The sequence below is a fragment of the Staurois parvus genome, unplaced genomic scaffold (genome assembly GCF_062004578.1).
Source record: "Staurois parvus isolate SC_StPar_1 unplaced genomic scaffold, SC_StPar_1.0 ptg000225l, whole genome shotgun sequence".
Lineage (NCBI taxonomy): Eukaryota > Metazoa > Chordata > Amphibia > Anura > Ranidae > Staurois > Staurois parvus.
The window spans coordinates 693,834-716,118 of record NW_028318021.1 but is presented as its reverse complement, the minus strand read 5'-3'; the positions used below and the strand labels follow the sequence as shown (position 1 = coordinate 716,118).

Sequence of the window (22,285 nt, the reverse complement as noted above, 5' to 3'; positions counted from 1 at the left end):
CTCTCCCTAGCCAGTAAAAACCTAGTGTGGGCTGCCCATACCTGCGCACCCACATCTCATTGCCGTAAATGGAAAATACCTGTACAGCATATTCAAATCTATGTATGGGATACTAGTGTGCAGATGTGGGCAGCCCAGCATTAGATTTTTACCATCTGTGCTACAGACAGGTGAATATGTAATTTAAAGAGAACCTGTCCCATTCACATTCTCTGAACCCTCTTTATCCTGCAAACTTCCAGAAGTGTAAGATTCCTGGTCCCCCAGTTAGCGCTGTGGCTTCTTCCAATGTTCGAGGATGAAAAGGATTCTTTGGACACCATAGAAAAGTTTGGCAGTCAAGGAGGTGGAACAGGTAAGTATAGTATCCCTTCTTTACATGGATTGTTTTTTTTCTAAATTTTAAATTTACGCTGATTATCCAGATAAAAAAAAGAACTGAAATACTTTTTAAAATTACCTTGGCATGGTTATAAATATCCACACAGTTTTCTGTATTAATGCTTTTCGCACAGATTATTTCACAGTGGCGTTGCAAAGCTTCTAGTTGAAAAAATTTACTGGCTGACAACAGCTGCAGAAAAAAAGAAGAGGCGTTAAGGATGGCGAATACATAATTTCAAGCCATAATAATAAGCTGATTTCATGCATGGGCTGGAGACCAAGCCCTTGAAATACAGCGCCAATATTGGATTATCAATCAATCAGTAAATTGGCATTGAGGTGGCGCCTCTGTCGCATCGGCAGGATAGAGTAAATGGTTTCTTCTCGAAACATCTGCGGCTGGTTAAGCCTGAACATCTAATTTACTCAAGACTTCCACAACCCGCGTCTTACCTCCATGATTTCATTATTTTTAATGAGAAGTGATTCTGTGCCTCCGTAATACAGGTACTGCATGACCAGCTGGAGAAAGAAAAAGGGAGGAAAAAAGTGAAATGCTGTTACAAAAACAGACATTGTGAAGCCATCCTACTTAATAGACCTTGGTAAAAATACCTGTGCATGTTTCAAAAGAAACCTGTACCTTAGATACCGCGGATAACTATTCAATATAATGGTATAAGGCATCTCACACTTTCTTGAATCTTGGTAACATACAAGTTTTTCCATTATGAGCACTTAATATATAGGCTGCACTGCCATACATTAAGTATGATATGCAGTCTTTTCATTTGTGGTATCTGCATAATCGGTAAAACTCTACTTTCAAAAAACTCTACCCAGTATTGGTCACATTTGCCTATTATCACTTATACTTGTAATAACTGTACTTTGGAAAGCTTTAATAAAAACCTATTGAATGTGGAAACCTCTATCCAAACAGATTAATATTCAATTTAAAAGCATACATGTGAACACTATGCATCATTCTGTTCAGTCACTTCAGTGATTTGTACATCCCCGACACACTGAATATCTATGAGGTTAACACCATTTTCTCTTCTACAGTTAAGGAGTAAAGTGATGTCACCTGTTTACTACAGACTGGACTGTTAAGTGGACAATGTTGGATAAAAAGCACACTAATGAAGTGATCTCCTGAAAGCATGTTCCCAGTGCAATATCACTGGCAGATACTACGGTCTACATGCATAATTACAGGAAGCAAATATAATGACAAATTCAGATACCTATTCCAGTTGTTTTTAAAATACTTTTAATTATTTGTCAATAAACTGACTTAAATAGGGTTTTATATTTGTCTGGAGTTCCACCTAAAAGCTGTGGGTACTAGACTGACATAACCAATGTCTTTCTACAGCTTTGGATTTGCTGTCAAAGAGCAAGCCTGACAAAATGGAATTGGCTCGGATGGTTTTATTACTCCCTCTCGTCGATGGCAATAGTCTGCGCTGTATGATGCATAATTTATGCTAACTGCATTGACTATGTGCTCCTATTAATATGATGTGCATAATTCATAAACCATTCTAACCTGCTAGGTCAAATTATATTAAAGTAAATCCTCCATTAAGTATGTCAGGACCGTTACATTAAAATGCCGATGGACAGAGATTAGTGGTATGCAGGTATTGTTTTCATATTAACTTCATACAACTCTTGTCTGGCAATGTCTGATGTCTCTTTTGTCACTGTGACCATGCAGAGTCTTCACAGACACACTTAGAAACTGTTCTGCATCAGGAGCTGGAAGACAGGGCCAGCACTATAGTACACTTTGATTGCACTCCTGGAATCACTGAGGTTCTGACTTTATTACACGTAGGGAAAGTCCACCCAAACCCAAGATTTCAGTGGGGTAGATGTTGGTGGATTCATTGCCCCATTGAATTCTATATGGTTTATGGACTGCAATGGCTTGGTCTCCTTGGCATAGTTCCTGGTTGTGTCCTGCCAGTTAAAAAGAACACAGGGAAAGTCCACCCAAACCCAAGATTTCAGTGGGGTGGATGTTGGTGGATTCACTGCCCCATTGAATTCTATATGGTTTATGGACTGTAATGGCTTGGTCTCCTTGTCATTGTTCCTGGTTATGTCCTGCCAGTTAAAAAGAACACAGGGAAAGTCCACCCAAACCCAAGATTTCAGTGGGGTGGATGTTGGTGGATTCACTGACCCATTGAATTCTATATGGTTTATGGACTGCAATGGCTTGGTCTCCTTGGCATAGTTCCTGGTTGTGTCCTGCCAGTTAAAAAGAACACAGGGAAAGTCCACCCAAACCCAAGATTTCAGTGGGGTGGATGTTGGTGGATTCACTGCCCCATTGAATTCTATATGGTTTATGGACTGTAATGGCTTGGTCTCCTTGTCATTGTTCCTGGTTATGTCCTGCCAGTTAAAAAGAACACAGGGAAAGTCCACCCAAACCCAAGATTTCAGTGGGGTGGATGTTGGTGGATTCACTGACCCATTGAATTCTATATGGTTTATGGACTGCAATGGCTTGGTCCCCTTGTCATAGTTCCTGGTTGAGTCATGCCGGTTAAAAAGGTTCACTTACTGTTTATCCATAATGTAAATTAAATGAAGAATTAATAAACCCTGTATGTATGAAATAAATTCCTTTGTCTGGCCTCTAACAATTCCAGAATTAAAATATGCAGCATGCCTTTCTGACATCCCCTCTTCCTCTACTAGTCATTGCTGACAGGTTACAGCTATGCTGGTATGACCTGGATCACCTGCTTGTGGCACTGTGCTTCCCAGCACAGAAGGTTGTAGTTCTGGTGTGCACCAGTGGGTGTCTCCCAGCAGCCAAGCAGCCAGCAGATTGCAGTAATCAGGCTCACCTGATGTGGGTGCTGGGAGAGTATTTAGTCCCTTTTCTGTTGATACGCCTTTCTCAAGTGTTGTGCTTGCTGCCAGATACTGCTAGCTGTTATCTTGTCCCTACTCTTTCATAATGCTCTCTGCCTAGTACCTTTACCCTGAACCCTACTGCCTTGTTCCTACTCCCCTTTGTTCCTGATCTCAGTTTGGTTTCTCCATCCTATATGTTCCCTGCACCTCCAGTTTTACCCTGCTTTCCTGAGTTGCCCATTTGTATATAGTTCAATATTTAGGATTTCTGGTATTTCGGTCATTTAGTTAGGTATTTTGTCACTGGGTTATTGGTTCACTTATATCTTTATGTTTGCTGGTGCTTGGAAGTCTTTGGTTTTACTATTATTAAGTTTTACTTTAAATATATATGGTGTAGTGCTGGTTTCCTGATTGTAGCTATGCAGATTTGGCCATCTCTGCTGCTGATTCTTGACATTTACAAAACTATGCAAAATATAAAGGACGTTCCTTTATGAATGTGCTGTGCTCTCCCCTTCAGGCACAAGATGGTGCTGTGCATAGAGCAAGTATACAATGTGCAGCTCTGCTAGGAGCAGCCTTGTAACAGGGATGCTGTGGATGCCATAATTTACCAAGTTTTCTTTCATTCTCACCTAGTGGACTATTAATTGCTCTAGTTGTAATTTTACCATGAAAACACCTTTAAACAGTATGTCATGTATTCAGTTCCAGATCTCAGCAGGTACATTTTTACCACAATATATCTCCATATCTGTACAGCCTGGTCATGCAAATGAATATTGTAATTTTTGCTGAATTAAAACCTTTTCTTAAAAAACGAACCTGAAAGATGTGATACTTCACATAGTTGATCTCAATACAGTTGTTTTCTGCAGTAGACTTGTTTGTAAGAAGTGCTTTAAACCTAAACAAAACAGAGTATATTAAAAATGTATTATTGCCAAAATCCAAACCACGCTGATAGCCATCCACAGGTTTACTGAAGAAAGAATCAGCAAAGTAAATGCACTCTCTTTTTCTCTCAACAAAAATCTAAAGCCTTAAATATTCTTTGAAAATTTCTATAGATGACTTAATCAGGGATTGAACAGAATGTGCGAATGAGTACATGAGGGGTTTTCAGGGAACAGCAACCTCTCAGGGTTTACATTTTCAAACCTGCTTGACATGCCCGAGTATTCCAAAGTAACCAAGGTGCTAAAAGTGAACCTATTACTTAGGGCACTAAATAGAATCTTTATAACTGGACTAAATACCCTTAGCACCAACAACATTCAAAGCGCTGTTTTTCTTTCTGAATTCCAAGAGATGGAGGAACAGCAGGAATATTGAGAATAAATGAAAGACCAGAGCACAATAAAATATGTATAAATACTGCTCAATGGTCTACAACCATGATGAAAAGCATTTCCGATGGCTAGCAGCACCTGTTTTTAATGCCTAGGGAAGTTTGATCTTCTTAGGAGATCAGAATTCCCACTCTTATACTGCTATAATAGTGCAGAACTACCTCCTGGGGATAGGGGTGTGTGTTGGTGTTCATTACTGCTCACTGGAAGGCCACCATGGAACATGACCTTTCCCCTGCCTGAGCCCAGGGCTGATACCGAATATTCTGTTCAGACTGCTGAAGGATGCTAAAACCATCAATGGTCATAGTCTTTAATTTTTCCTTTGTATTACTTTGGCACCTTTGCTACTTTTTTTTGGAGTGCTGTTGTCAGCACTGACCTCAGAGAGGAGACAGAATGGCCTCAGAACCTGAAACTCAACCTGACACTTCTCTGACAGGGACAGACTACAAGTAAAAAAAAACCAAGCAATCCCTTCAGAAGCAAGGCTTCACTATTGCAAAAGTTCAGGTGAGGTGCAGATTCTTACAAATGCCTCCTTGGGATTGGTTCTGTTTAGGTTACTTACATTTGTATGTATGTATGGCATGGTAAAAAGTTTACAATCACTGCAGGTTCCCATTTGATAATCTCACCTTGGAGATGCTGTAAACAACAACACTTTGTGTGCATAAAAAGGCCTTCCTTCAACAATAAACGTGACGTCTGACATCTCTTTGTTATTGAGAAAATGAGGATCTGGAAAGATATCAAGTCAAAAGTTCAGTTGATTATAAGACAAATCATAAGTTAGCAATTTTCTGGTCTTCTAACAGAAACTTGGGGAGGGCAGGGAGGCTTTTTTATATGACATATAAAAGGCATTACTTGCCCTACCTCCATTAATCTGCTGTGCTTCTTCCCTACATCCACTGGGTGGTGCTGTGTATAGAGCAAGTATATGATTTTCAGCTCCATTAGGAGCAGACCTTGTAAGAGAGATGCTATTGATGCCATAATTTACCTACTAAATGACCTCACTCAGGGGACATTGGTCCCCTGGCAGCCCATCATAGTGATGGGCCAGTGGGAAGGGATTGGGGGTGGGAAGGAATGGACAGCCTTTGACAGTTTAAGAAGTGCTGGAATTTTGACCAATCAGAGTGGCCCAGCATTGGGGTTTAGAGGAGGGATTGACAGCTGATGCAGGAATCAGCACCTCCAAGTGCCTACACGCTTTTGTTTAACAGACAGTCATTTTACTTGTGATATGTTCAACCACTTACCCAGCCTTGATGTCTGTTTGCGCTTTATCTCTATCAGCTTTGGGATAGGGTATGGTCCATAGCACTGACTGAAGATGACAGCTAGCTGCTGACTGATCACCTCGTTCTGGAATCATAAAAAAATAAAAGGTTACCTTTTTGAATGTGTCTAGGCAAGAATTACTAAAAGCTTCATGCAGCTGTCTGCTATAGAGTTGGTGATAAACAGATGGTACCCAAACTTCTGAATTTCTACTGCTGGACACAACTGATTTACAGTGCAAAGATGCTCCATATGAGCCCAGGCCATGCTATGGGAACATGTTCACTTCTAATGAAAGCTGAGAGATCTGACATTCCCCAATCATCCCCAATTAGAAAAGCACACCTCACTCCCTATGAAGGTGTGCTGATCACACCTCTCAATTTCAGCTAAAAGTCAATATTCTGAAAAGAATCACAGGTGCTGTGATTGGAAGCACACTGATATGTATGCTCTTACTGCATAACTGGTTGGGATTTCAACCAAGGACCACTAAGCAGGTGAGCTGCCACCTGATATCACACTGGTACAAATACCATTAAATGTTTACCCTCAATTCAGTATTTCCGTTTTAAGTCCTGATGAAGGGGACATTTTTGAATCCCTGAAATGCTTTGGCTTCCCATTTTGATATTTGATCTCTCTACTGAAATAAAATTGTATATGGGCTATTAATCTGTGATGGGAAGCTTCATTCCTAGAGCATCAATGGCTGAAGAGAACCATTGCAGGACATAGAAGAACCAGTACGTAAGATGGTGTTGTTGTCAGACATAGCGGAAATTGAAGCCCTGGCCTATTACCGCTAGAGGTGGGAACTTTGACAGGTATGTGTGTACATATATTATGGCAAAAGTTGCCCCAACTTTAGGAAAGTGCGAATTTGCATCTTGAGTAAATAAGGATGGAAATCAAATGTGTTGACCTTTTGAATCTAACAACAAAGGAATTGTTGGTAGGGGCTCCTGAAAATGCTAAAACCTGAAAATGCTGGTGAATGGCTGTTATGGTGAAACTCTGGTATGCACAATATCAGATTCTGAACCAGGACACGTTCTGTTACGAGTTGAAAACTGAAATTTAAAAAAAAGCGAAGGTCACTCAAGCTGATGCTGAAACATAAGTAAACTTTTGATATGTTTTCAGACTCACTAAAGTAAAGAAATAGCTGGAGCACCACAAGCCGCCCAAATGTAAACTCCTTTTCAGCGGCAGAAGACTCTCTCGTGTAACTCTCATTGTTAGCAGTGGTAAAACTGATTAAATTTCACTCCAGAGCACCTCTCTCTGCTACCGTGGCAGCACTTGTAATTAAAAACAATCTGGATCTCGGCAAGGCATTGGAAGTCTAAAGGACCGCAACTAGGAAGCTGCACTAGAAAACTTGTTTTCTTCTGAGCAGATTAAGCTTTTTTGTTCCCTCAGTAGACCCGGATGAAATGAGGGAAAGAATAAAAAGCCCCACCAGGCTCAGCACTGGGATAACTGCCAAAGATAAAGTTGGAAATTGCCTTTAAAACCGCAGCTGTGATGTGAACTTTGGGAAACCTAGAATGAAAAGGCAAGTGCCTTCCCCGAAGGCCTGTAATGAGATGATTGCAGGAAGGAGAAGACACCGACGATACAAGAACATCTTGGCTGAGAATATTAATTAATTAAATGGAAATACTAGCCTCTTACAGTGTTTAGGTATTTTTACGAATAGGCTCTGCTTAAAGAGAATGTTGTATTTGTCATATTTAATTTATTATGATCAGATCTGAAAATGTATTTGTAAAAATACTTTTCTCTCTTTAGTCATAGAACTATTTATGTTGCATATGTAGATGTTATATTTTCATCAGCATATGTTGATGTAGGCTCCATTTCACATGATTTTCAGGTTGTCTTTCCCTGCCTTGATAAGAAAAAGTCTGTTTACAGAGCACAATAGCTCAACCTCAATTTACCCACACAACTGAATGGCAGAGCAGTGAGTCATTCCCCCTTCTCTTTCACTTCCTACCTGTTTAGCTGGCTTTATACCAAGTTTCAAATAGAGAGAGACAGTCTAAAAGCTATAAACTATGCTGTGCACTCACTTTAGCAAACCTATTATACGTTGTGACAATATGGTTACCCTTTATTGGATATTTATTTCTAAAACAAAGATTTTAGATAAAAAAAAGCAACAACATACATACACTTTAAAATGTATTAATGTTAAAAACGATATACAACTGACCCTATATCAACATTTCCTTCCTTTGATGTAAATAGTACATTTGTACAGCAAACATTTTACACATAGACCCCATAAAGTCCTGTGTCCGGCAATACAGCCCACATCCTCTGGTCTCGGAGTATACCCAGCTGTGCTGTGAAAAAACTGACCCAACAGCACTTTCTTGTGGTGACCAGGAACAGTTTTTACATAGCCAAGATCAATGCAAGCCCAGAGCCAGACCATGTTGCTGAAACAGGATTTATCTTTGGTATCATATTATCATTTTTTCATAGGCTGCTGGGAGAGGTGAAAATGCATAATGTTTAATAGAAGTGGATTTTCACAATAAAGAAATTTTAAAAAAAGTACTGTTCTCGGCAAAATTGTGTGTTTGAAATACCTACCTTACTGAATCCTAATCATACCAAATACAGTCCAGCATCCAGGTTTGTAGATATCTTTATCTGTTGCCAGACCATCCATTATGACAAAATGAGATTATATGTACATTGAATATATTTTATCCATGTTATCTACCTGTGAAAGCCTCCCTTGTTTAGACGTCCAAAAGCCTTAAACCTATTGCTGGGTGTCACCATCCTGGGGTCTGTCAGTAGCCCCAGCAGCTGTCTCTCAAGTCACAATCTATAGTGTTCCTCTTTGCCCCTCCCACAGCGGCTACTTAAAACATTATGTAGGAAGGTGAAGGAAGGGGTGAACGAGCTGGGCCAGCACAGACATTATTCAGACACTCCCAGAAGGGGAGAGGGCTATGACATGAAAGACGGGAGGGGGCTGTGTAAAGGACCAGACTAGACATATTTTCTAGAAAGTGCAAATGAATAAACAATATTTTTGGAAAATAATAGCAGTGCAAGTAAACATTTACAATACTTTATTTTCCATAGCCGTTTCCTTTAATTTTTATTAGGTTGGTGACAGGGTCTCTTTAGGTTATATTAAGTATAATTCAGGATAAAAGTGTTTAACTAGTGGCCCTGTGGCTGCAAGTTAGACTCCAGTGATAGCATATTGATTTAAATAATTTCATAATTTCATGAAATGTTTTTTTCTTTTTGGTCACCGGTTTGTGTGAATATGGAACTGAAAATGAAATCAGAAGCTGAAGCAGCTCTGTAGTTTACATAATACTGGGTAGGACTGTGGACTGGTGCAGCTGGTGTTGTTTGCTGGTTCACAGGCATATCATGCTAATGAAGGTCCCAGTGCTGTTGGTTTGCACATTAGTAAATTAGCATATCACTCCACCTTTAATCAACTGCATGGTAATCAGTTACAGGCGCGAACTGTTAACTATTTCTTTAACTGACAGTCAATATTATAAATGATAACTTGTGACACCCTTGGATGGGCACGTTGGACACCACCCTTGGATGGGCACATTGGATGTTACCCTTGAAAGTCCTTAAGCGCACACACCTGTTATTACTTTAATTATACTGAAAAAGCCACAGCATTATAGTGCAGCCTGAGCTGCCCTCACTCTTGTTGGAACGTACACAGTGCTGAGGACTCTCCCCACACCTTCATTTGGAAGCGCTGTGTCAATCACCAATACTGGCAGTGACACATTACCAGAGCACCAAGGAAAGGCAGTATGTGCTGCTGGGAAGTAGAGGCATTAAAGTGGTTGTAAACCCTTACCTATACCAAGTGAAGTGACTAGCCTCAGGTGATACACAGAAATGAAACAAATCCTCCTACATACGTTGTACCAGTCTATCTGCAGCCATTTGTCCTGTACATCCTTGTAAAACTCAGAGATGAAAAGGATTTTTCACAGCCTCACAAAGCATTGGGTGGGGAGCTGTAGTTACACACTGTACAAGAGTTCTGAGATCTGATTGGAGGGAAGAGACACTCCCCCCTTCACACAGCGCACAGGACACAGAGATGAGGCTGTCAATCAGCTGGAGCTCCCTCCCGTCACCTTTTTAGCTCTTGGTGTCAGGAAAACTTGTCAGAAGTGACTCATGCTGATACCAGAAGAACTATACAGCAGAGAGAAATGACACTTAGTTCTCTGGAGAGAGGCAAGTAAACACTATAGAGTGATATGCCTTGTTCAGATTTCATGTCTAAAGTTTACAACCGCTTTAAAGAAAATTCACCTTTGCAGTGGGTGTTTCCCCTGCATTGCTAGTAAAATTTTTGGTCTAGTGGCGCAGGGATAAGGTGTAATGCTTACCTTATTCCTTGTTCCAGCAGGGTCCCTCCAGCTGTGTACCAGTCCCACTTAGCCTCCTCTAAGGCAGTTTTGGGCTTGGTCGCATGTTTGCCTCCTCACCTACAATGCAAAATTAATAGCCCTGCACTGTAAGTGATGCCCCTGAGGGTCACCTGCAGAGGAGAACAGTGCCGGAGAGAGGGGTATGATAAGTAAGACATCTTATCCCTGCACCACTAGGCTAAACAAGGGTCTGCATCGGCAGCTTTCATATTTCTCCTAGTACATTACAGATAAGCACAGTTAAAATGACATACACAATTATACTGCAACCCTATGAAGAGGGAAAGCTAGAAGGCTAGTGGAAAAGAGAGGGGGATGGTGAAAAGAAAGGATAGAGAAAGGAAGAATGATCATTTGGGTAACATACAACTAGGAATGGCATCAACTCTACCTACCTTGCTAGCTTTTAATATCTCAAACATGAGAGGCAGCCCTTGTGTCACTAGTTCTTCTGTGTATTCCTCCTCCTGAATAGACTTGAACTCTTTAAGCAAACACTGAATTAGTGGACGTCTGTGCTGGTGGAAAGAAATGCGTAGAGATTCCAGCCATGTGTGAAGAGTCCAAGGGACACCTGAAAGCAACAAATACATCTATGACTGACTAAGAAACTGTTTATCCATATTGTAAGCTTTGTGGACACCTAAATACCCTATATGCACTTGTTGGACATCCCATTCTAGAACCATTGGTATTAATATGGAGCTAGCCCTCCCCCTTTCAGCTATAATAGACTCCACTTTTATAGGAAGGCTGTACAAGATTGTGGAGTGTGTCTGTGGGAATGCATGCCCATTTTGCCAAAAAATTTTGTGAGGTTAGGTACTGATGTTGGGCGAGGAGACCTAGCTCACAATTCACATTACAATTATTATTATTATACAGGATTTATATAGCACCAAGTTTGCGCAGCGCTTTACAATATAACGAGAGACAGTACAATTACAATGCATTTCAGTACAGAAGGAATATGAGGACTCAAAGGTGTTTAGTAGGGTAGCAGTCAGGGCTCTTTGCAGACCAATTAAGTTCCTCCACATAGAACCCATCAATCTATGTCTTTATGGAGCTGTCTTTGAGCACAGAGACACAGTATTGCTGGAACAGAAAATGGCCTTCTTTAAACTGTTGCTACAAGGTTGGACGCGCACATAAAACCTTTCCCTGGAAACACCTCAACTCAATAATTTGAAGGGCTGTTTAAATACTTTGGAACATGTAGTAGATGGTAAAGTCTGGTGTCCACAAACTTTTGGACATATCCAGCTGTGTTCTACATTGAAGCCATCGAGTCAGTGTGGCAACCAGCCAATCTTGTGGGAGGCCTTCCCAAAACAGTGGAGGATGTTATAGCTGCAAATGGAAGGGAGGCTAACTCCATTTAAATGGTCAGGTGTCCAGCAATTTTAAGTCATATGTGTGCACAAATAAAGACTTCTGACTTTATACTGACTTGCCAGATCTGCCAACCTATTCCAGACCAGGTACTCAGGGGGCATTGAAGCCAGTGCTCAACATAACAGCCAGCATATTTTGCTTAGGAACAGTTTATTTAAAAATACATATATATCTCACGACAGGAGTCTAATATCCTCCGCCTCCTCTGTTCTCTCCACAGGTCTCATCATTTGAATTTAGTGTTAGATCATCTCACAGGAAGTTCCATTTAAGCACAGCAGGGAACCGATTTAAACACCTGTGACATCGGTCCATTTTTTATTTTAATTCTGAAGTCTTCAATTACAAGGGTTTGTAGATTGTACGGAAAAGCAATTTACATGGAGCACAGGGATTTTCAACTATAAATGTAACTCTGTTAGTGGAATTAAATTATATCGTAACGCTTCATTACACACCACAAAGGCGCAGACGGTCACATCGACATTTTCTTCATATAGAAATATTTAAAGGTGTTTTTAGGAATTCTTGAGAAATATTTTTGGAGCACATGTCTTTTTTAGAGCAACAGCATGCTGCAATGATGGCAAGGGTATTTTTTAGAAGGACACGAAAAAAATGCATCTGCACTATTTCTGACAACACAGCGCACAGAGTATTTACATGTGTATGCAATAGTGCGAAATGAAATGGCAATGCACCTATGCATGTGTTGGGCTGTGTGTTGCTGTAACATGTTTGAAGACGTGCCTTTTTTACACACGTTACCACAATGTAAAAATGCCCTTAGATTATTTTAGAAAATTAAAATGTACCAATCAGGTCTACAACATGTAAAGCTAAACCTTCCTCTTGCCTGTTTAAAGTTAATTACAAAAAAACATGCAGTATTTTATCCCTTAATGTCTCTGTAAATATAGAAAATGCCTTATCTGCCAGAAATGCATTCAGCTCCTAACTTTCTGTTGTGGACTTAAACATTGGGGGTAATTTACTAAAAGTGGCGCATGCAAAATCTGGTGCAGCTCTGTATAGAAACCAATCAGCTTCCAGTTTTTATTTCTCAAAGTTTAATTAAACAAGCTAATGTTGATAACGCCCTGGAGGAGGGGCTAAACGTGGCGACGTAACTTCTGTTTTATCTTTGCTATGCCATGACGTAATTTCTGGGGAGCGGAACGCACGCTGGATGCTGCGTTCCAGAGCCATCTTTACTGTGTCTGTATCCATCTGAGCTGCCAGTTCACACACTATGGGAAATCTTCATTGGCAGAAAGTGATTTGATAGTTATATGTAATTGACCCAAGGCGTTTCTTATTGTTTATACATGTGTTTTTAGAAATTAAATTCTTTTGACAATATCGAATTGTGTGGGAAATCCTTCTATTGGAGCATTCTTCTGAGCAGTGGAAATCCCTATTGGAAGGATATATAATATCCACAAAGAGTATTTGACTCTTAATCATTGAGAATCCATTATATTTGGTGAGTGCAGTATATGTTAGTTATCACGGATGGTGTTAATACACTGAACTTTTTTGCATACGGCACTTTTTTTAATTTCATTTTTCATTTTGGAGCACATTGGATTTAAGATATCTTCATTTTTTGGATTGGGACTTTTATTTTTGCACTTTTATTTGGACATTATTTTATATATTATTTAATAATTGTTAATCAAGTTTTTATATATATATATTTTTGTGTGTGCTCTGTATGTAGTCACTAAAATTACCTTTGAACAGACCCTGCATCCATCCTCAGAATATACAATTTACATTTTAAACAACCAACTAGTCAAGTGCCGTTTGTCTATCATTCCATTTTTTCTTAGTGATGAATTATGCAAAAGTAAGCTTAATAAATGGACCCTAAAAAGTGAAGAAAACCAAAAAGCCACTGGCATACTTCCCTGTGTGCACCGCTGGTATGCACGGTCCCCCAGCAGCAAATGAAGTGAACGGCTCATTTATTGCCAGAAGGGGTATAGTTGACGCTCACAGGAGCATGTTATTGAAATCTAATAACTTTATGATACTTTAAGAAGGCAGGAAATGAAAGACAGGAACACACATAGATTTTAATGAAAACTGCTGCCTGATGAATTGCATGAAAGAAATAAGTCTGCATTGCCTATAGTAACCAGACTGAATAAAACAATGTTAATGAGAGTGTTAACAGGTAAGCTCAATGTACCTTTAGATCACTGCTTAAAGTGTTTTTTCCGCTTTTGCTGTCAAAATTGAGAAACGCCTGCTACATACATGTGCCTTTCACACAACATAAAATGATAACATAAATTAGATTTATCTCCCTAGCTGTTTTTTCAGAGCAGGCTTAAGCTTCATACAGACAATGAGAATATCTGATGTAAAATACAGCTTTCGGAGTGACCGAACAATAATCTGATCGTTAGAACACAGCTTTCAAGAGTTGATCACAACAGCTCAAGCAAAAATATCCGAAGGGACAAGCAGGAATATGTTTCTTGTATGATAACAGAATTAACGATTTTCATTTAATCAGTACAGTATTTGTTGCTAAAAAATCAGAAGACCAAAACTATGCACGGTCAGAAACAAAAGAATACACTGCAATACGATACATTACATCACTTCTGAATTATGTTCGATATGAGACTAGCATGCAAAAAAAAAAGACGATCATTCATCCGATACTCTCATCGTGTGCACTAGGCTTTAGTATACATAGGATGCTATAGACAATTTTGTTGTTCAGAATAGTTTGAAATGTGTAATTAGGGGACAGAATGAGTGACTTTTTTTTTTTTTTCCGACTGGCAAACTATTTTCGATCCTGCTTGGCCGGCTTCTGTTGGACCGGCTGCCCTACACATGGGCAGAATGTCAGCAGGTTTCTATTGAACCAGTTGATGTCGCCCAACATTCGGCCTGTGTGTACTAGGCTTTAAGCTCTTTGTAGGGACAGGCAGTGTGCTTTATCTAGTTAACTGATAATGAAATCTCCCAGCACAGTACAGGCAAAGGTAATTATGGTAAACTTAACTCCCCAGCCTCTCTGCACTCCTTTGACCCATATTCAGCTGACAGCGGGCAAAAGCCTGCTGTCGGCTGATGTCTCAAAGACAGTCCAAGCTCTGGAAAGATTCCCACAATATGGTCAGGTTTTGCCCAGATACCTGGACTGGCAGCTAGCTTAGCCTCTCAGATGCGGCGCTGGGAGAGTGAGCTAGCTGCTCCCTCCCCCCCACAGCTTGGCACTGGTGAGCACTGGAAGGGCACAGCAGAGAGACGGTGCTGATCAAAGCAGAGTGGAAATCACTCAATTCTTAGAGCCAGATCAGATTGATTCTGCATCCACCTACATGAGAATGATTTTTTTTTTAAACCCGTACCTCTCTTTTAAGTCAAGCTATGAGAATGGAAACACATAACAAGTATAAAGCAGGTGTAAAGTCAGTGTGCTAAAGTGGAATCGCACTCTATGTTCAGTTAAGTGCAATAGCTCTTATGTTGAAGTTATACAAAGAAGAAGGAGGGATTTAACTACTAAAAATCCTTTGAAGGTGTTTTTTGAGCATCATATTACATACTAATTTTACCTACCTGATGTCCTGATTTTAGTATGGCAGTGCCCAATTTGTTAATTAATGAAGGGGAGTGTTTATTAAATGTGGGAGTGTCTTAAAACATTGTCAATTTGTGGATGGGGATGGAGCTTAATGGGTTAAAACTCCACTCTCGTACCTTAATGCCAGTGACACTGCTCTATGACAGCCTCTGGCTGGCAGTGGACCTAAATATATAGGAACAAAAAAATCAGGGACTCTAATGGCTTGCTCCTTTCTAGTTCCTAGCTCCCTCGTTGCCTCTGATGACAACGTCTTCTAGGTACTGCCCCTGGAACAAGCATGCAAAATAGCCATCCTGAATACAAGTCAGCTCCTGATCAGCAGTATTGTTTCAAATCGGTGCCTACGAAAGTATTGAAACTGTTGCATCAGCATGACAGCTAGTATTTTCAAAAGGACAGGTTGGCAATGGCAACCATTGCTCCATGATTTGCCTGCCAAAAACTTTATATTTCTGACTGTGCAGCCCTGAGATTTATACAGTTCTGCTACACAGAACAGCCTTGTCTGGTAGGGCAGGGGATCTGGTTTTGGTCTGGAAGGGTAGGAGATCTTATTTTGTTCTGCTGCAGGTCCTGTCCCTCTGCCAGCCCATCACCGGACAGTGAAAGGATAAGAAGCAGACTCCCTGCACTGCAACACAACTGACTGGCTCTTTGTGTTGCTCCTCACTCTCCCAGTCTGAGCTCCACTGTACTGGGGGTTTTCAGAGGCTGATGCCAAGCCAAATTCAGGTACTTACACTGCTTGCATTTATAAAAATTCACTTAATAATGTATTATTAAATACAGAGCTGCATTAAATTAGGTATTTTATATCTGCCGTAAGTTCGACTTTAGGCCCCAGGCCTTCTGCCGCTGGTGTGCTCAGTGCAAACAGCTGCGCTGCCACTGCAAAACCAGGAGAGAGTGTACAATTGTAATAAAAGGCAGTTGATCCATGAATGAGACTACACAGATCTACATCTATTGGCAAACAGCAAAACCTGGAAAAATTAGTGAGGTCAGAAAGCCAGCAAAGCATAGAGTGAAAAAGAGGACAAGAAGGAGGCTATGAATAAAAAAAGAAATAAAAGAATATGTTAAAACCTAAAATTTAAGTAAAACTGCTTACACACACTTATCACACTGCTAATGCAAATCAGACAATATACCAACCCAAACTCCTGATATCAATGGTTACGTCCACATATCCATGTTCCGCACTGTGGTACATGGCCTCCTTCAGGGCCTTCAGCTTGGCTTTGCTGTTCCGGCTTGGACACAATGGAGTGTTTGCTGTCTCAGCCAAATCCGATCCTTCCGCTAGAATCTCCTCCAGAGATAAGATATCACTCTTCTCCTTTTCAGGCTGGGAAAGCAGCTTACGAAATACATTCCTGAAAAGTAAATCAAGGACATGCTGAATGCAAGATGACAGGTCCTCCCATGCATAATGTTAACTCCCATGTTTCCCAATGGAGATGAGAAAAACCAAGGTTATATGAGCTAATGTGCAGATAGAATTGAGGAAAAATCCTGAGCAAGTACTATCTAAAACCAAATATCCTCACCAGAAGACAATCTCCATGTTTGTGAGGGGTTCTACCAGAAGTTCTGATTTCCTCCTATAATCCAAAACGCACTGGTAGGTTAATTGTTTTCCAGAGCTGTCCCTATTGTGTATTTGTATGTATGATTGTGGAGGAGGAATCAAGGAAAGCCACACATAGGCAGGTTAAACTGCAGCTTTAAGGCGTGCTGCTTGTGCAGTGAGTTAGGAAAAGCCCTGACTGTGCTATATCTGATGTAGTTACAAACAAAACCAATGTTTTATATAAAATATGCCTAAGGCCTGGTTCACACTGCAGGTGGGCTGTATTATGTGGGCAGGGCAGCCCATTCATTTTAATGGACTGCTCTACCCACAGAAACACAAGGAAAGAAGTCCTGGACCTGCGTCAAAACACACAGGTGGTTTGCTGATGCATGGGGGTGCCATTAAAAATTAATGGCATCCCCGCACACCTGCTAAACAGCAGCACTTTTCTCTCGTGTGTTGGGAATGTGTGGGATTGTGTGCATGTTCCCGGCATACAATACTGTAAACGTTGGCTAACATGTGCATACAGAACATTTCCTTTTAGTGGCAGGTACCGATGTGTCTACGTAGTCTTTAAAACCCTGTAAAATATGTCATAGCTGAATAAATAATTATAATAACTAAGCAGGTGCAGGTCATAGTACTCAATGCCAAGCAGCAGCTGCAAAAGCAAGCAAAATCTTGGGAAATGCTTAGTTGGGTCTTGACATTCCAGTGATGGGCTCCCTCACAAACTATGGAGTTTAATAACACAGCTCATACGGAAGCACAGCAGGGGAAGCTGGCACTGCATTACAGGAGCTGAGCATTTTTATTGTCCCAGTTATGACACATAGAGGGCTAGCCACACATTGTATCAAATATCCAAATAGAATAAATATCTTCATGTAGTAAAGGCATTTTTTGGATACATTTTGGAGTCGATGATTTGCTTAAATGAGAATAAAAGGACTAGTTTAGATATCTCACATATTCCACACACACCAGGGCTCAATAACCTGGAGGTGTGTGCACATACATGTGGCCATAGTGTAAGTGATGCTGAAACTTTTTAAAATGTTTAAAAAAACAAAACAAAGAGAAAAACATTATTAGGAGACTCTCAATGCATTTACCTGTGCCCATGTGCAGCAGCCTGGCTAAAAGAGTTCATGTCTCCTTGAGGGGCTGAAGAAATGCCATTTCTGTACATAGTTCCTATCATCGGATCGCCTCCTCGTTCCAGCAGCAAACTTACAAGCTCAAAGTTTCCTGTAGTTAATGGGATTTGGAAAAATGTTAGATGCTTAAAGCAGAACTCCAACGAAAAAAAACATATAAGCGAAGAGCTCATTGAAAGATAAAATACCAAAACCAGCATTTAGTGCAATATTTAAAATCAATATGTATATCTCTAACCAAAACTTTTTTCGTTTTATTTTAAATAGAGTAGGGAATGGTAAAACACAGGTCAGATTTGTTTGCTGTCTGTATCATTGGAGACATTTTCCACCAATTTCCTTCCCAAAAGACAAAACAGGAATTCAGAGGAAATCTCTCCAGAGTAAGGACACTCAAGCCAAACCAGGACTTTTGAGTTTATACAATAAAAGAAAAATTTTAAGGAGTGGAAACTACATTTATTTTTTGACATACTCTCCTGCTACATTTATACACTGATCCCAGCGTTTAACCAATGCCTGGAAAGCTTCAGAATAAAAAGATTTGTCGGTATGCCTGAACCATCCTAGAACGGCCTGCTTCACTTCATCATCATTGTGTTCACCGTTCCCACAGAAAGATTCGCCTCTTGTGCAGTTTCACGACAAGTTATATGTCGATTATCCAGGATCAGGTGTTCCACATGCCGAATGTCCACAATTCCTCATTCCGACTGCTGTGGACTGGGAACCACCACAGCCAGAATAAAAAGATTTGTCGGTATGCCTGAACCATCCTAGGACAGCCTGCTTAACTTAATCATCATTGTGTTCACCGTTCCCAAGGAAGATTCGCCTCTTGTGCAGTTTCACGACAAGTTATATGTTGATTATCCAGGATCAGGTGTTCCACGTGCTGAATGTCCACAATTCCTCATTCCGACTGCTGTGGACTGGGAACCACCACAGCCAGGATTGTCACTGATGGATGTACGGCTATCTTTTAAACATTTACACCATTCAGATGTCTTATTGCGGTGGAGCGTGTCATCTCTGTACTATGTTTGAAGTCTTCTGTAGATATTCACGATTTTAAGCCTTCGTTCACAAGAAACTTCATCACCACACACTGTTCCATGCACGCACTAACACTGTTGTTCACCATCTTGATTTACTGTCTCTGGACTGGTCCATGACATGTGCGACGCCTGTCAGTAATATGACACACTTGCCACTTACTACTGCGTGTAGTAGCGCCACGCTAGCATTCCTTTTTATACCTGTGAAATTAAAAGTCTTGGTTTGACTTAAACTCCCCTTCTAAAAGACTCTCACTGGAACCAGTGTCCCCACTACATGATTTCTACTCACCTTCTATTTCAGTGGCAACTGCAAAATTATGGAAGTTTGGTCACCATGAAAAAGCAGAGGGGGTGTTAAGGATATTAGATATTATGGGAAGGGATTAAAGTGTTTAACCTGAAAGGCATTTTGAAATTTGCAGTATACAACTGAATAAAACAGATCAATAACTTAGATACAGGAATTAAATGATCAAGCATCATCAAGAAAGATGATGTTATCACCTTGGCTGCACAGAAAGTCACAGTACATATCTCTGGGGTTAGAGTTACCCGTGTCTGTATTCTGCAAAGACAAAGAGCCATGGCCTTTTGCTCAATAGAAGTTGGGTACACATTTTTTTTTTGGATGCCAAAGCTTGTTTGCCTACTGTTTCAGTGTTGAAAATCTGTATGTCTCTGAATATGACGAGGATTGTGGTAATTCTCCCAGTGCTGGCACTGTGAATTATCCCTTATTGGTGGGATAAGTACAGAAGCACCCAGAGCTTTTACAGCAGAGAATGAAGGAAGCCTATAGAGGTTCCACATCCTGCTAGGTTGATTCTTGAAGTCTGTATGCAAGTTGGTTCAATATAAAACTTAACATAAAATAGGAAACAGAGATGCTATTGCCTCTGTTTGACCAAAGCATGTCTTGCATTCCTTGTGTAAGGTGTATTCTGGAGCTGTCGCTTTTGCTCAGACTATAGATGCTCAACATCCTGCAGGGCCAATTCCCAAGTCTGTTGGTATATATCGTTAGAACAAATAACATATTTCTTATCAAGACTCAAAAAACCAACCTGCTGCAGCCGCCAACTGTAATGGAGTTTCTGAGTAATTTTCTTCCCCAGCTTCTAAAGATCCTTCTACATTGGCACCTGCATCTAAAAGTAACTAGGAGTAAAACACATACAGTACATGTTAGACATTGAAAATAAATGCAAATAGCCTTATATTATAGACGGGAATTAACGATTGTTGTCCTGGATGTTTTATGTAACCATTAACTGCTACATAGGTACCAAGAAAAAGTCTCTCCTAAACATGTTATGGAGTTTAGTGGAGTGCAGTGTCAATTTGATTACCTGGTGCTACAACAACACAGTGGGGTTGATTTGCTAAACCTGGAGAGTGCAAATCTGGTGGAGCTCTGCATAGAAACCAATCAGCTTCCAGGTTTTATTGTCAAAGCTTAAATGAACAAGCTGAAGTTAGAAGCTGATTGGCTACCATGCACAGCTGCACCAGATTTTGCACTCTCCAGTTTTAATAAATCAACCCCAATGCACTTGGCTAATAATGAAATAACATTTCAAATTTTGCTACAAAGAAAGACACAGTCTGTACAATACTAAGGGGTATACTTTTAAAGGAGCAAATCTAAAATTTATCAAACATTTACTGCAGCTGGAGCTTCCTGGTGCATGTTTCAAATGGCAGCGATTAGGTCCACCACCAGTGAATGTTTTGTAAAAGTGACATTCACTACTTTCTATATATTCTTCTTTGAGTTTATCTAAAGCTAATTTTGTTTAGGTTTTGGATACAGTAGGGAATGGTTAAGATCCTGGGGAAATTTTTCTTTAGTTCCTGTCTCTAGACACAGTTACATAGACACAGCTCTCCAAATTAAGGGAAATACATCCCCTTTGAATTTGGATTGGTTGTTGTGGGCAATAAACCTTGTTTTTTATATACAGACACCATTCAGAGAAATATTACCTGTACAACAGGAATGTGACCTTGAAGGACTGCAAATGTCAGGGCAGTCCAGTGACGTGTTTCTGGGTGGACAGATGGGAATTTATGTGCCGTGCTTGGGACCTTGAATAAAACGTGAATAGGTCAGTCATAAGCATGAACATTTCTTTACACATAAACCAATACACCAGGATATGGATCCTTATTTTTTTTTTTAAGTGACTGTGTTTTCAGAGTCCAATGCAATCTGAAAATCACACTCACATTGCTAAAAGTAAAGATTATTATCCTTATGTAAAGGTTTGTGAACTGAGGCTGTTGTTTTATGATCTCAATTAAATATTATCTGTAAACAATTTACTACCTAAAGAAAAATAAAAACCAGCAATTCAATAGCCACTGTCTGAGCCACAGATATCCTGCTTTTCCTGTGTAGGATGTATTCTGGAGCAGTCCCATTTTACTCACACTGCACAGAGGGAGCTTATTTCTTTTTTTTCATGCTGCTCTCAGAGCCACTGAAGTCACACAAGACTTCCAACATGTACAGCCTTACCAAATAAAGAGTTCTTATTAGGTGTGGCAACCAAAAACAATCAATTACAAAACACTTTGCTTAAATCTCACCAGTACAAGATGGATTCTGACTAGTTGCTGTGGGTCACTTTGCTTAAAGGAAAGGCTAAGCAATAAACCAACTTAAGGGCCCATTCTCACTAGAAACTGCATGTAACTATGCATTTTTTCCTTGTACCTATGCATGCATTTGATGTGTGTTTTACATGCAGTTGAGGCACATTTTACATGCAGTTGACGCACATTTTACATCTAGTTGATGCGTGTTTACATGCAGCTGATGTGTGCTTTTCTATCTGCATTTCACCTGCAAGGTCACTTGCTTCTTCTTTCTTTCCTTGGGTTTTTATGTGCACTGTGATGCGTTGCAGTGCGTTTGCATGCATTTTTGCCCGTTTGAGGTGCGAAAAAATGCAGCATGCTGTATTTTCCTGCACTGGTGTGAACTAATCCCATAAGATAGCCTGGATTTTGGACTGTCTATGCAGTTGGAGTGCAGTCCAAAATGCATCCCACTGCGTTAGGTGTGAAAGGGCCTTTAACGTTGCATCCTCATTGCCA

At 40.2% G+C, this 22,285-nt stretch overlaps 1 protein-coding gene across 2 annotated transcripts in view; it reads right to left on the bottom strand.

Annotated features, from left to right (window-relative positions):
* Nucleotides 1–22,285, bottom strand: part of LOC149460556 (ankyrin repeat- and BTB/POZ domain-containing protein 3-like) — a 317,765-nt gene that overhangs the window by 6,670 nt on the left and 288,810 nt on the right. For both annotated transcript variants that reach the window (XM_089679466.1, XM_089679467.1), the window contains 10 exons: nucleotides 21,170–21,271; nucleotides 20,248–20,341; nucleotides 18,078–18,213; nucleotides 16,539–16,759; nucleotides 10,765–10,943; nucleotides 5,891–5,996; nucleotides 5,261–5,363; nucleotides 4,096–4,177; nucleotides 838–906; nucleotides 461–574 (listed from right to left, as the gene is read on the bottom strand). In XM_089679466.1, the coding sequence (XP_089535592.1) occupies nucleotides 461–574; nucleotides 838–906; nucleotides 4,096–4,177; nucleotides 5,261–5,363; nucleotides 5,891–5,996; nucleotides 10,765–10,943; nucleotides 16,539–16,759; nucleotides 18,078–18,213; nucleotides 20,248–20,341; nucleotides 21,170–21,271 (1,206 nt within the window). The remainder of the gene's footprint in view (nucleotides 1–460; nucleotides 575–837; nucleotides 907–4,095; nucleotides 4,178–5,260; nucleotides 5,364–5,890; nucleotides 5,997–10,764; nucleotides 10,944–16,538; nucleotides 16,760–18,077; nucleotides 18,214–20,247; nucleotides 20,342–21,169; nucleotides 21,272–22,285) is intronic.